At 46.4% G+C, this 13,228-nt stretch overlaps 1 protein-coding gene across 5 annotated transcripts in view; it reads right to left on the reverse strand.

Annotated features, from left to right (window-relative positions):
* The window catches only part of NR3C2 (nuclear receptor subfamily 3 group C member 2), a 304,628-nt gene extending 293,417 nt beyond the window's left edge, over positions 1 to 11,211 (reverse strand). Inside the window, exons 1-3 of one of the 5 annotated variants that reach the window (XM_080671879.1) lie at positions 8,441 to 8,559; positions 3,030 to 3,083; positions 868 to 2,620 (exon numbers count right to left, since the gene is read on the reverse strand). In XM_080671879.1, coding sequence (XP_080528005.1) covers positions 868 to 2,618 — 1,751 coding nt within the window. In that variant the 5' untranslated portion in view covers positions 2,619 to 2,620; positions 3,030 to 3,083; positions 8,441 to 8,559. Of the gene's footprint in view, positions 1 to 867; positions 2,621 to 3,029; positions 3,084 to 8,440; positions 8,812 to 10,752 lie in introns of those variants that run through there. The other 4 variants (XM_080671882.1, XM_080671883.1, XM_080671881.1 and 1 more) reach the window with 4 other exon arrangements.
* Positions 11,212 to 13,228: the final 2,017 nt, after the last annotated feature.

Raw genomic sequence — 13,228 nt, forward strand, 5'->3', positions numbered from 1 at the left:
TCTACAACCTCTTCTTTGTTTTTCTAAATATATACAGTATGCTATCTGCAATGAGGAAAGCCAAGAGATATCTTACAGTAAGTTATGTATGTCTTCTTGCAGATCCTAAGTTATAAATATACCAATTCAAAACTGCAGTGACATAGTTCTCTTCCAATATGAGTAAGAAAGCAAGACTGTCCACTTAGTAATTTTAGCTCTGCCGAGTCTTTAAAAGCCCTCAAATGTTAAGGAAATAGTTTATTTACATTGAAAACCACAACTTACATACAATTAACCTAACCAGAAAAGGACAAGGAGAGTGGGGAGCTTGAGGGTAACAGATTTGAGGTTCAATTTTGTTTTTCACAGCCAATGAAGTGATTAATAAAGAAAACTAAAAAAAAAAAAGAGAGAGAGAGAGAGAGAGAAAGAAAGAAAGAAAAGAAGACTAAAACCACAAAGAAACTAATTTAGAGCAATTTTAGTGAACCAGTATACAGCTAAAGAAAAAAAAAATCTGGCACTAGTTTGCTCAAGTAAACCTAGTAACAGGCAGCAGAAAACAAACTTTTTCCAAAGACCTACAACAGGCAACGTGGCAGCAGTGGGTTGGGGGAAACACCTATACACACTCCTTCAAAATCAACACAAATGTTTTCTCAGAGATTTTAAGAACTTTTTGTTTCTCCATTTTTAAAAAGCTGTAACATTCTACCAACAAGCAGCGAGGGGCGGGGAGGGGGGTGTGACACTAAACGACCATCCTAAAAATACAAATAAAACAGTAAACTGAAACGTGCTTCATTTGTCAACTGTAAATGAAATGCTAGCCTTTCACCTTTTATAAAGCCACGATTTTCAAAAAGGAAGAAAAAGCCAACTTACTTTGATACATTTTCTGGAATGTACTCTAGGACCGGATAGCCATCGCTTCTCCGAGATGCCAGGTCACTGTGGGATTTCCACGACTCCACTAAGGTGTTGACAGGAGGAAAGGAACTCAGGTGTTGGAAAGATTGGTCTCTAGCCGCTCGTGATAAAGATATTGTACCCTGAGCACCAATCCTGTAGTGAAAGGACTGTCCACCTGAATTCACACCAACAATGGCAGAGGATGGGATGCTGGCCTCTGGGTAGTAGCTCCCGTCATCTGGTTCCTGTTTAATCCCCACGGGGAAGCCGCTGCCTTCGCAGCTGCCATCGAAGCCGGGCACAGGCGGTCCTAAAATTCCTGATAGAGAATAATAGTCTTTGTCATCCATAAAGGAAAAATAGGAGCTATCCATGAATGGAAACGGGTTCACGGTTGGATTCCCTTTGAAGGACGTGCCTGAACACGAATGCTTGGTTGATTCTTGTTTTATTGGTACTGAGAATGGGGAAGCGGGATTTATCTTGCTATTTCCTCTTAGACACGAGCTGCTGAAAACTCCATCTGGCTCTGGTTTTATGTACTGGACGATGTTAAGCGGGCCAGTCACACCGTTGGAGGTGGCATTCTCTACTTCCTCGGTCTTGGGAAAGGAGATCTCATGAGCACCTTTCTCCTGTGTGTCTGGACTGGAAACCACATCCCGGGCCGCACTGGATCCCAGAGGAGTGCCTGAAGCAGTGTAGCTGAAGGCATTGCTAACGGGGCTGCAGATGGACCCCACGGTACTAGCAGTTGGACTGGAAAGCGTGGATCTGTTATTCGTGTTGGAAGGGCTGGAAACGGAGCACCTTGAGTTGTTGATATTGGCCGGGCTGGACACTGCAGATCGCAAAGTGACATTAGGACTAGAGACGGGAGATTTTACACTGCAGTGACTTGGAGGGCTGGAAACCGGGGATTTCATGCTACTTAATGGACTTGACAGAGGAGAGCCCACATTGCTAGCATGCGCTGGGCTGTGCGACCTGGAACCTCGAGTCTCCATATTTGGGGAGCAGGTCAAGGGAGTCCCCTGGGTGATAGGGCTGTGCACGGTGAAGCTGCCAAAGCTGGCCGAGGTGGAGGACACAGAGCTGAGGCCAGCAGGGCTGCACGCTGAAGATGTCATGTTCAGAGGGCTGCAAACAGAGGAGCTCTTCTCATGACACAAGAGAGGGCTTTTAACAATGGTACGCATGACCCCGCCATTTACAGAGCTCCCCGAGTCAGCCATAAACGACCTCAAGGGCCTGCTCATCCCTACGGTGGAAGGACAATGGCCATTTTCTTTGTAAAATTTCACCAACTGTTCAACATTCTGATAAATCTTTGCTGGACTCACGCTTCCTTGCTGGTTCTGCGGATCATAGGTGTACTCAGCATCTCTAATGGAATCCATGTATAAACCCATGGACTCAGCTACAGTTACTGAAAGTTCCTTAGATTCCAGCTCGGTTTTAATATCAGATGTTAAAATCCCAGACCGATTATTGTCTTGCTGAAGGCAAGGGAGTAGTTCAGGTTTTTCGTTGCTGCTTCCTTGAGTACTGTTGTTTGGAATAGCACCGGAAACACAGCTTACATTGACAATCTCCATGTAGTTGTTCTCATCGGTCCTCTCTGTAGGTCCCAGGGATGAATGATCCACAGCCTGAGAAACTTGACCCCACCGTCTTTCCATATCTAGACCTTCAGGGAGACTGTGGTAGCCTTTGGTCTCCATAGCTAACAAATAAATTTATATTAAAAAATTGAATTAGAGTCATTTATAACATTACTCTAACATTATTCTTAAATTCCATTTACTAAGTCAGCAATTTTCAACTGGTTTGCCGCAAGAATTTTTAAAACGTGCAATACCTGACTATCTTGTCAGGGGCATTGACTTTTTTCTGTTCGATTGTCAAGTAAAAATATGACAACAGCCAACACAACAACAGCTGTCCAGTGTGAATGAATCAAAATTATATCTTTTTTTATCAGATAGATAAAAATATAACATATTTTTGGGTGTGCCACAGAATTTTATTAATTAGTATGTGTGTCAGGAGATGAAAAAGGTTGAAAATCACTGTGTTAAGCTATAAGTGCATATTCTACTTATTATAAGCAACACTTGTATTAAAATTGTTACCTGTCTAGGTGCTGATGCAACAGAGCACTGACTGTAACTTGTCCAGAAGCCAGACTATAAGAAGCAATCATATGAAACTATTTTTTATCCAAGTAAAAGTAACATATTTCTATAATACAGCCCTTAGAGTTTGCAAAGAATATTTACAAATATTAACTTATTTAATATTCAAAGTAATCCTGGGGACCATGAAGTAAACAAAGAGGAAACTGAGGACTCAGTGAGGTAGGTGGCATGCCCAAGGTCAAAGACATAAGTGACAAAGGCAGGCTTAAAACTAAATATTCTAACTCCAAAGCCTTTTGAATCTTTGGGGTATATGGACGATACTTCCCATACCTAAAGCATGGCTTAATTAAAAATAATAAGATAATGCAATCAATGCTACCATTTCCCAATATAAATTTATGGAGTAAATTATCACAGGAAAAACAGTAAGATTTTAAAAAATTGATTGTGATCAAGATAATTTAATGTCAAGTCTAAAAAGTAAAGATTCATCTATCCTGATTAATTAAGATGGTCCACAGCTCAGAGAGGCGATGTCGGGAATGACAGGGCTCTTTTCTGTATACTGGTGAGGACTTGGATGTGCACCCTGACCTAATGGTGTTCCTCCTGCTAAAAAGACTCCCAACAGACAGACAGTTTCAGTCTCCCCTCTAAATGGAGGAAGTTCAAGATGAGTCCTGACAACTTACGTGTTCATTCATTCAACAAACACTTACCAAGTGTGTGCTACATCCTGGGCCTACAACCAGTCAGTGAATCTATGGTGATAAAGAAAACAGGCACAGTCCCCATCCTCAGGGAGCCCAGAGGATTATTATAGATATACAATCATATCCATTGGCTCTCTCTATAAATATTTCACTGACATAATAATTGTAATAGGCTATATTTATATAATTCTTATGCATCATATAATTCAACGCAATATTATAAGCCTTTCACAAACATTAACTTATTTACCCTTATAAATATAAACAATCCTTTAAGATTGGTAAAAGTATTATCCAAATGATACAAGTGGGGAAACAGTGGCAGAACTGGAATTTGATCCCACGTCCCTCTCTCCATGAAGGTTATCTCAACTTGGCACCACTGACGTTTTGGGCCTGATCATTCTTTGTTGTGGAGGTCTGAACCATGCACTACAAGATGTTTAACACATCCCTGACCCCTTCCCACTAGATGCCAGTAGCAGCCCCTATTGTCCCCCGTTGTGACAACCAAAAATGTCTCAACATTGCCAAATGTTCCTGGAATGGGGGTGGAGGGGGGGGGGAGAGAATACCCCCCATACTCACCATTGAGAACTACCACAGTAAAGAAAACTAACTTATGAGTAAAAATTTCATTTGTACATTGTAATATATAAACCTCCTAGGGGAAATAATGAACAACATAAACTGATGAACAAAAACAGACCCGGAGACAGGGAAGCATCGATCAGACTGTCAAACCTCAGAGGGAAGGTAGGGGAGGGTGGGGGTAAGGGGGAGAGATCAACCAAAGGACTTGTATGCATGCGTATAAGCCTAACCAATGGACAGACAACAGGGGTGTGGGGGCATGCATGGGGTGGGGTTTGGGATGGGAATGGGGGGATGAGGACAAATATGTGATATTATTAATTTCTTTATTGATTAAAGTAAAAAAAAAAAAAACTCCTAAAATTATTATGCATTCATTTTTCAAATCCTTTTGGTTGTGTAAACAAACTATGACCCAAATTAAGTTCCTGATCTTAAACGTTCTGTTTCTGCAGATCTGTGCACAAACATTACTTTCAGCCTCTCATCCCTTCTCCCGCTTTGCCACTCATACCTTCATCCTTCCTACCTTCCTCTCATTAAAAAGAGACTAGGAAGCCCTTTTGTTACAGAACTTGTATTAACTGACACGCAAAAATAATGATGACTCTACCAAATAAATTGGCAATAGCTATGAGAAGGATCTACAATGACATTTAATGCCCAAATTGTCTGCATATTGTAATTACCTCTAACTTTTCTGTATTGTACAGTAGAATGTAAGGTTCCAGAAGGCAGAAGATTTATAAATTTCACCACTGCATCCCAAGCTAATAGTATAGTGAAAACCAAAAAAAAAAAAAAAAAAAAAAAGTGAACCATTATAATCAATACTCACTAATTTATGACCATAAATTAAAACCTCCCTATTATGTAGCCTCCTTTTACGTAAAGAGCATTATTCTATAAATTCCTAATCACAAAACACTGGAAAATAAATCAAATTACAGAGGCTGAGGTGGTTATCTGGTAATGCTGGCCAAAAAAAATTTAGTAAGGATAAAAGCCAAGTAAAAGCTGAAAAAAACCACACCTCACAACAACTACCCAGTGTAATGGGATAGAAATGGCTACCACTGGCACTTTTTCCTTTTCTAAAAAACCATTTAGTTATAGTCATAGGTTGAAAAAGACCAGTAAACATTATGTGCTTTTCCAACTTCTACCTAAGAAAATTCTGCCCTCCCCATACCAAACTTGAAGGGATGTACATCTAAGATATAGATGTTTTGGCTCCAAATTCATTAAACACCACAAGTAACATGGCTGTCTATTCATGTTCAAAACTGAGCACCTTCTGTGTATCACCACTCGCCCCTCAACCCAGTCCCTAAACCCATGACCCCTGTCCGGTAAACTGCACCACCCTCTACTCAAACGCCTGGAATTCACCCTTGCCTAAGCACCTTTAGTAAAGGCCTCCACCCACTCACCCCTTCCCACTTCCACACTGACAGCCTCTTCCCGCTCCCCAGGTCCTGGGAAACTGGCCTATCTTCCCTGAGTCTGAAGGGAAATCTCCATGCAGATCCCTCTCCAAAATTCCATAGTTTAAATTCTCGTTCGGAAAGGATGATCACTTACTGCATTTTTAAAGGTTCGCTGTGGAAATCTGCATGCTAAAACTCCCGGGTAGCTCCACAGTGCAGAAACCTGTTTCCCTTTGAATCCAGCATTCCCTACATAATTGGGCCACTGCGCCCTTTTTGCACAGAACACCTACTGATATTCCAAGGGACGTTTTTCATCACTCTGCCCGAAAGTAGGAATCACAGCTCAGATTTATGAATCTATATGAAGATTTGAAGCAAATCTATATGGGAGATGGCGGGCAAGGACAATCTTAAACTACAAGCAAGCACCTTATCAGCTAACATCACGCAGCTGACCACAACTTTTCAAGTCCTGTTTAGCCATCCTTAAACTCCCTTAACAATAACATAATATAGCCCGCATTTCACTACATTATCGACAGGGCTATCATTATAGAATTTGCAACAGGCTTTGCTGAAATCCAAATTAGCTTTGTAGGTATTCTCATCTATCAACCTAATGCACCTCTCCGCAAAGAGAACAGAGTCAAGGTTGGCAACAAACAGAAAAACAGAGGACATCAAGCATGTGCATGGCTCCCACTGGAAACACTTTTAAAGATCAGATGTTTTCAAAAAACAGATTTATTGAAGTATTTTACTCTGAGTTCTCCCTATTTTTTAATTCATCTCCTCTGCAAAGAAATGTATCCGGTTAGAAATTTATTTCCTATGTTGTCCAGGAAACCCAAGTTGTTGTCCTTTTGGAATTGGCATAATGACCCTGGTGGTTTCAAGAGAATTTCGGTCAACTGCAACTTACTAGTGAATACTGAAAATACTAGTTGGTGAATATGATTCTCACAGAACTTAACTTACTATCCACAGGGTAAAAGGACAGTTTTTTATTACTAGCCTACAGGATACTGGTATAGAAACCTAGCTTACATAAAATGAAATTTGTCTCCCTTACAATGAGGATTACAACAGAGACCTTCCCTGGACAAAGTAAAAAAAAAAAAAAAAAAGATTAGAACCCTTTAATTTTCATGCAAATGGCTTCCCCACAAAACATAATGGAAATTTCACATAAGAAAAGGGCAAGCTCTGCTAGAAGTTCTACCTTAAGCCATATGTATGCTCTTAAATACTATTTTTGCAAAGGAAAAATCTGACTTTAAAATTTTATGTTTTATACCCTGAATTAAATTTCCCTTTCCATAAGAAAGTAGTTTTTTTCAGAAATATTAACAAAGATTCCTGCAAATGTGTATTTTATCTGAAAACATTTTCACTTTTAATATCCCCCAATAGTTCCATTTTAAATGCATCATTTTCTATAGTTATTTCACTATAACATGGCATCTAAAAGACCAGAATCTTAAGAATTTCACAATTTTCACTGGTTGCATAGTTTTAAGTTTGTTGTATGTAACTATTTTTCTGTCATCCCCACTACAGAACCATGATTATGTTCCCCTCCTTTACAGATGAGGTAAATGATAGAAACCTTCCCAAGGTCACCTAAGAGAGCAGGAGAACCAGTTAGAACTGCGCACACCTGATTTCTATTCACTCGCCTAATTCACTGAGCCACCTGATCTTTCCAAAATCCCCAAACAAAACTATTTCTTCTCCCTTAAAGGAAAAAGCTCGCCTGTAGATTTTTAAAAACTTCCCTCCTCGACCATTTCCATGATAGCATGCCATGAAGTCAAACATAAAATTAAAACTTCAAGCAGAACTTCACAGATGGGGAAGGCTGTTATCATTACTATGTACATATCAATAACAGCACCTAGATAAATGGAAATAGTGCATTTGGAATTCAGCACTTTCCTAAATTTGCCTGCTATCAAGTAAAAGTTTTCCTGACTTCTATGAAATAACAGTTAAAACCGAGGGTGCCATAAACCATTATGATTTAAACCTGATTTTTAAAAATTCAGTAGGAAAAGTTATGCACCTAAATCCGGTAGAAGGGTATGGGTGCCACCAAAAGAAGCTTCATCCCTTTTCCCCTGCCTTTAGAATTCCAACTGATGCCACAGAAAGAATACCTCTCTCAAGAGTTTCATGAGGACCAAGGAATGGGGAATTCACGAATTTCCAGAGCCTCCTTCATGCAGGATCTATTAGGATCGCTATCTCCTTCAACTGCCCTTAATAAGCTACACCTCCAGCTATGATTTGGGTGTTTCTGCAATTGATAGAGGAGAGAAATATTATTTAAAAGGTCCTTTAAAAATTGTACAAGGCGAAGGACCCGAAATTCATCCTGGGGAAAAGGAGAAGGGTGATGATAGACCTCCCACTGCCAAAAGCGGCTGAAAGCCGCTCGTTAGAGGGCATTTATCCAAAGTGGCCAAACTTTCCCAAAATAGTCCTCTGGCGGCCAAAGGGGGAAAAAAGTGGAAAACCAAAACAAAACAACAAGCACACAGCCCCATACCGGCTGTGCCTCCGAATTACGCAGCCACTTCTCCCAGCAAAGTGCACGCTCCCGCGCCACGGCCGCACGCCCAGGCCGGCAAGCGGCGCCCCGCCGCGCACCCCCACACACCTGCCTCGGCCGGGGTCCGTCTCGACGTCTACCTGTTGCAGCTCTCGCCAACGCTACGACACTCCAGCTGCGGAGCCCCCCCAAATCCAACCACATCCAGGCCAGCGACTGCCGCTCCCCTGTAGCGGGAGCGCCCGAGGCAGCAACGCTCTTGCACCCAGGTGACTGCACGGGCTTCCTCCAGCAGCCTGAAGTTGGCTAGCGTCTCCCCCGTCCAATGACACCCCGGGCGCGGAGGGGCGGAGAGGACCCGGCGGGGCCAGGGGTAGGAGCTGGGCCAGGGCGGGCTTAATGGGGAGGGAGAGAGGAGAGAGGGCGGGTGGAAGCCCGAGGGGGAGTGGGCCAGCTCCAGGGCCGGCCCTTTTAAAAGCGGGTCACATGTCCAGATAAAGTTCAGGTTGCTATCCCGCCCCCTGAGCCCTCGCTATTGGCCCAGGGGGAAGCAAGGCTCCACGCTGCTTGGGTGAGGATGGCTTCTCATTGGGCAATTGTGGCTGCCAGTCACCAGGAGGACGACATGACTGATACAAAGTTGCTGCGACACAGCCTGGACTCAGCAGCTCCCTTAAAGCCGCAGCTACGGCGGGCTTTTGGGGTGCCGAGCAGCGGTTACGGCACTAGGCAGTAGGCCCCCTCCGTACGCTGACCCCGCCCCCTCGCTCAGTAGCCCTCAGCTTACTCGCGCCACCTGGCTCTCCTGCCGACCCTAAGATATCTGAAAAGACATGCAAAGTGTGGTGACGCGTAAAAGTCGGATTTTCCGAGAGCCAGGCAAGGTGTAATCCCCTCACGCTCTCCACCTGCAGCGCCAGGTGAAGGGCAGCCCTGGCCCAGACTCCACCCTCAGCGTCCGCGCGCAGGGGAGGACTCCCGCGGGGGCTTCACCGACCCCCGAGGTCCTCTCCACGCCCCTTTCCTGGGTTTCCCGAGTTACCTCTCAGCAAGAGCAGCCGCAGCGTCTGCTGCCAGCATGCAAGAGGATCACGTTCCCACTTGATTTGAATTTCCTTGTTTTAACCGTGCAGGAAAAGTGGGTGATTTCAGCGTAGCCGAGCCTTTTAAACACAGCCTCCCACCCACTTCCTCACCCCCCCCCCCACCAAAAAAAAAAAAAAAAAAAAAGTACCAGGGTCAGGAGCTGCTGCTCTCTCTCCTTATAATTTTGTTACTGTACTTACTACTTTAGTGTTGGATTTTTCCACTAGTTCAATTAGAAAAGCCTTCGATCGAGGATATTCACTTCTTTATAATGGGTGGGAGTGGTTCATATAATTGGGGGAAACATACAGAAGAGGGGGAAGGAACCGAACTATTTTCTAAGGATACAGAATCTGCAAGAAGAAATTTCCAATTCCCTCCAACCGCCCCTACCTCAACTCATCCCACCCACCCAAACACTGGGCTTCTTAACTTCGATATCTAAGGACTTAGAGAGTCCGCGTATGAGGCTCGGTTTTAGGCTCCCAGCTGGCTCCAAATCAGCACCAGTGACGTACACACCTAAATCTGGTACCCTGGCCCTCGGCGACCTGCCTGCAGCCGGGCGCCAGCAGCTGCTCAGCCTCCCGCCTCACCCTTGCCCCGCGCCCGCGTAAGTCGTGGGGAAGGCGTTCACCCTGTGCCCAAAGGCCCCTCTTCGCCTTACAGTTAATTAAGCTTCGGGATTTCGGACCCTGAAAGCAAGAAGACTCAAACTTCCAGCCATTCCAGGCAGGGAACTCCCTGCTAGCGGAGGCGACAGAGACGGCGCGGGAGAGCTGGTCCCGACGCCTACTCAGATGTTTAGCATTCCCCTGCGCAGAGCGACCCCCGGTGTCCCAGTTGCCGGGAGTCCCGGCCAAGTGTCCCGACTTTCCCGAGGGGCCCGCTGTCACTCGCGCTCTCCCAGCCCAGCAGCAGTTGGGCGTCGATCGCACTCGGGCAGAGCACAGGCGGCAGGCAGGAGCGAGGGGAGTCCCGGAGCTGGCGCCCGGGCACACGAGGAAGCGGCAGCTCAGCCTGAGCTGCCAAATTATTCATTATTAAAGGAATGGACGTGCCTGTTTTACTAAGTTTTTTACCTCCTTTACGGGGAGAGCCCATTTTGCCCTGGATCTCAGCTTCTTGCAAAATCTAGGTTAGAACCGTTCAGGGACAGCCGCTGCGATCGCTTGCTTGCCCGCTCCCAGCAACCCTGCCCAGAGGCGGCCCAGCGGGCACCTAGTCTCCTGCCCGCAGCCCACCTCTGCGTGGACCCAGCCTTCACCAGGGTCGCTCCTGAGCTCTCCAGTTCCCCTCCCGCTGCTGTCAGTGCAGTGACTCGCTGCACTCACCTTTTCTAGGACATGGTAGGGAGGCTGGGACGCGGGTGGGGGGGCACGAGACTCCCGCCGCCGCCGCCGCTGCTGCCGCCACCAGCAAGTCCAATATTAGCAGGTCGGCAATAACGATGGAGAAGATGGTAATCCAGGCGGTCGCCCTTCTGACGGTGGGTGGGTAGAGCAATAGAGCAGTAGTGTTGTTACCCTGCAGGAGCAGGCGAGACGCCGGTGCCAAATCGCTCAGAGGGGGACGCGGGCGCCCGCGCGCCCCCAGCAGCGGCGGCTGGCCTCAGGCGGGCCCCTCTCTGGGGCTTCTGGTCTCCCGGGCGTTGACGGCGGCCCTGGGAGCCTGGAAATTCCGCGGGGTGATCCCGAGTCGACTGCCCCGCAGCGCGGCTCTCCACGCCCCCTCCCCAGGCCTGGGGTGGCCAGTGACAGCTCGGACGTCGGAGTGTGTGTGTGTGTGTGTGTGTGTGTGTGTGTGTGTGTGTGTGTGATGGGGAGGCCGCGAGGGGAGCTCTGGGCGCCGCGGCCCCCTCCGCGGGTCAAGCCCTCACCAGCGGGAGAAGGTAGCGAAGCGTACAGCCACCGACTGGTGGGAAACGGGCTAGGGGTGCCAGGGGCCGCCCTCCCACCCCGGCTTCAGGTTGGAGGAGGCCAAGAGAAAACGGAACCCCAGTGCACATAGCACCCTACCCCTCACTCGAGGTTCCCCCCCCCCAAAGTCCGGCCCGGACCTCAAGCCCCAGCCTCAGGTGCAGTTCCCACCTGCGGGGGACCGCGCGGACTCAGGACTACGCTTTGGGGGCGGGAGGGAAAAGTTTCTTTTCCTGGTCCCTCGCTGCCCACCCGGGGAGGCAGCATCTCTCCTCCTCTTCTGGGGTTCTCTGCGCCTCTGCCCCACCCTCACCATGGGGGGGCGCCGAGGACCCACTGCGTTTATGCGCGCGTGGGCGCTTTGGGGGAGGGGTGAGTAGCAGCGGCCGCCCTGGTCCCCTAGCTCTGACAGCCGCTTAAACGTGCACGGCCGCGGGTCCCGGGAGCTAGCGGAGGAAGGAGCCGCGCGCCAGGACCCCTTCCCCCTCTGCTTTCGGAGCGCCGCGCGCCCCCGCGCCGCCCCGCGCGCCCTCGCGCCCGCCGGGGCAAACACCTACGCAGACGCGAAAGTGAAAGGGGGGGCGACCGAGCCGGGAGGGCGGCGGGTGGCGCGCGCATGCGGGAGCGCGCGGTTGGGGGGGTGGGCGGAGGATGTAGTGATCCAGGGATTCTCCTATTCTCCTGCTCCCACTGCCCTGCGGAGCTGCCTCCTTGCTCCGAAGCTTCTTTGAAATCCCAGGTCACCTACACGCTGCTACACAGATCTGGGGATGTATGTGTTTGTGCGTGATATGCGTCAGCCCCAGACTGTTCCACCGCACTGGTACACTTACCCTTGGTGGAAGATTGGGATGGGGGTAAGGGATGCATTATGAATGTCACTGCCACTTACAGTCTCCCCTGCTTGTTGTCCTTTATGACTCAGGTAAACCCAGAGAACTGACTACATACACCCCTTTTCAGGTTTAATATTTCTTTTTCCACAGGCTCTGTTGGAACCCTCCCCCCGCCCCCACCCCGCCTAATTCTGGGTTCTTTCACGTTTTCTTTCTAAATAGCTGTGAAAATTGCTAATCCCTTCCCACAGTAAGCCCTGTTAAATACCGAGCTGCCCTATTAAAACAATCACTACCTTTCTTTGACCACATTCCCACTGTCCGAATATCAACCTTCCCCTTTCATCTGTCACCCACCCAGTCAGTGTTGGCAGTACTTAATTCTTAGATGGCTTAGAGTGGCATTTTGGCTTCTAGCAAAATGACCTTTTGCCTCACTTTCCTTATTTGTATGGAATGTAGAATCCTTAAAATATTTTAGGTGAACTAAAAAAATAATAATAATAATGTATTTTAAAATTACCGTATTAAAATATATTCAATGAAGTTTTAAAAGAACCACTATTTAAAAGTTTACTGACTGCAAAAACTGATTTTTGAAATGCATCAAATATTAGATGGATTGAGATTGATGGGTTGATAAAGTAGACAGAGGGATAATAGATATCTGATAAAGCATACAATATTAATGGTAGATTCTAAGTGGTGGGTATACAGGTATACACTAAAATTCCTTCAACTTTTTTGTATGTTTGAAATTTTTCATAATGAAATGATGGAGAAAACCCTTATTTGTGGTAAACAAATATTGTAAATTTTCTGTTTACAAAATTGGTCAGTCATTCTTCCCTCTTTACAAAATGATTTACCATACACATTCCATACCTAGGTACCCCACTGCTACTTAGTCAATAAATCCATTACAGACTGCTTGGTGGGGATCAGACTATTGTGTTATAACTAGAACATTTTAGAATTTGGAAGCTTTTTCTTGTGGTTTTTATTTTCGTGTCCATTCTCAATTTTTTTATCTTCCCTGCCTTTAAAAGTTTGTT

Source organism: Plecotus auritus, assembly GCF_963455305.1.
Source record: "Plecotus auritus genome assembly, chromosome: 6".
NCBI classification, from domain to species: domain Eukaryota; kingdom Metazoa; phylum Chordata; class Mammalia; order Chiroptera; family Vespertilionidae; genus Plecotus; species Plecotus auritus.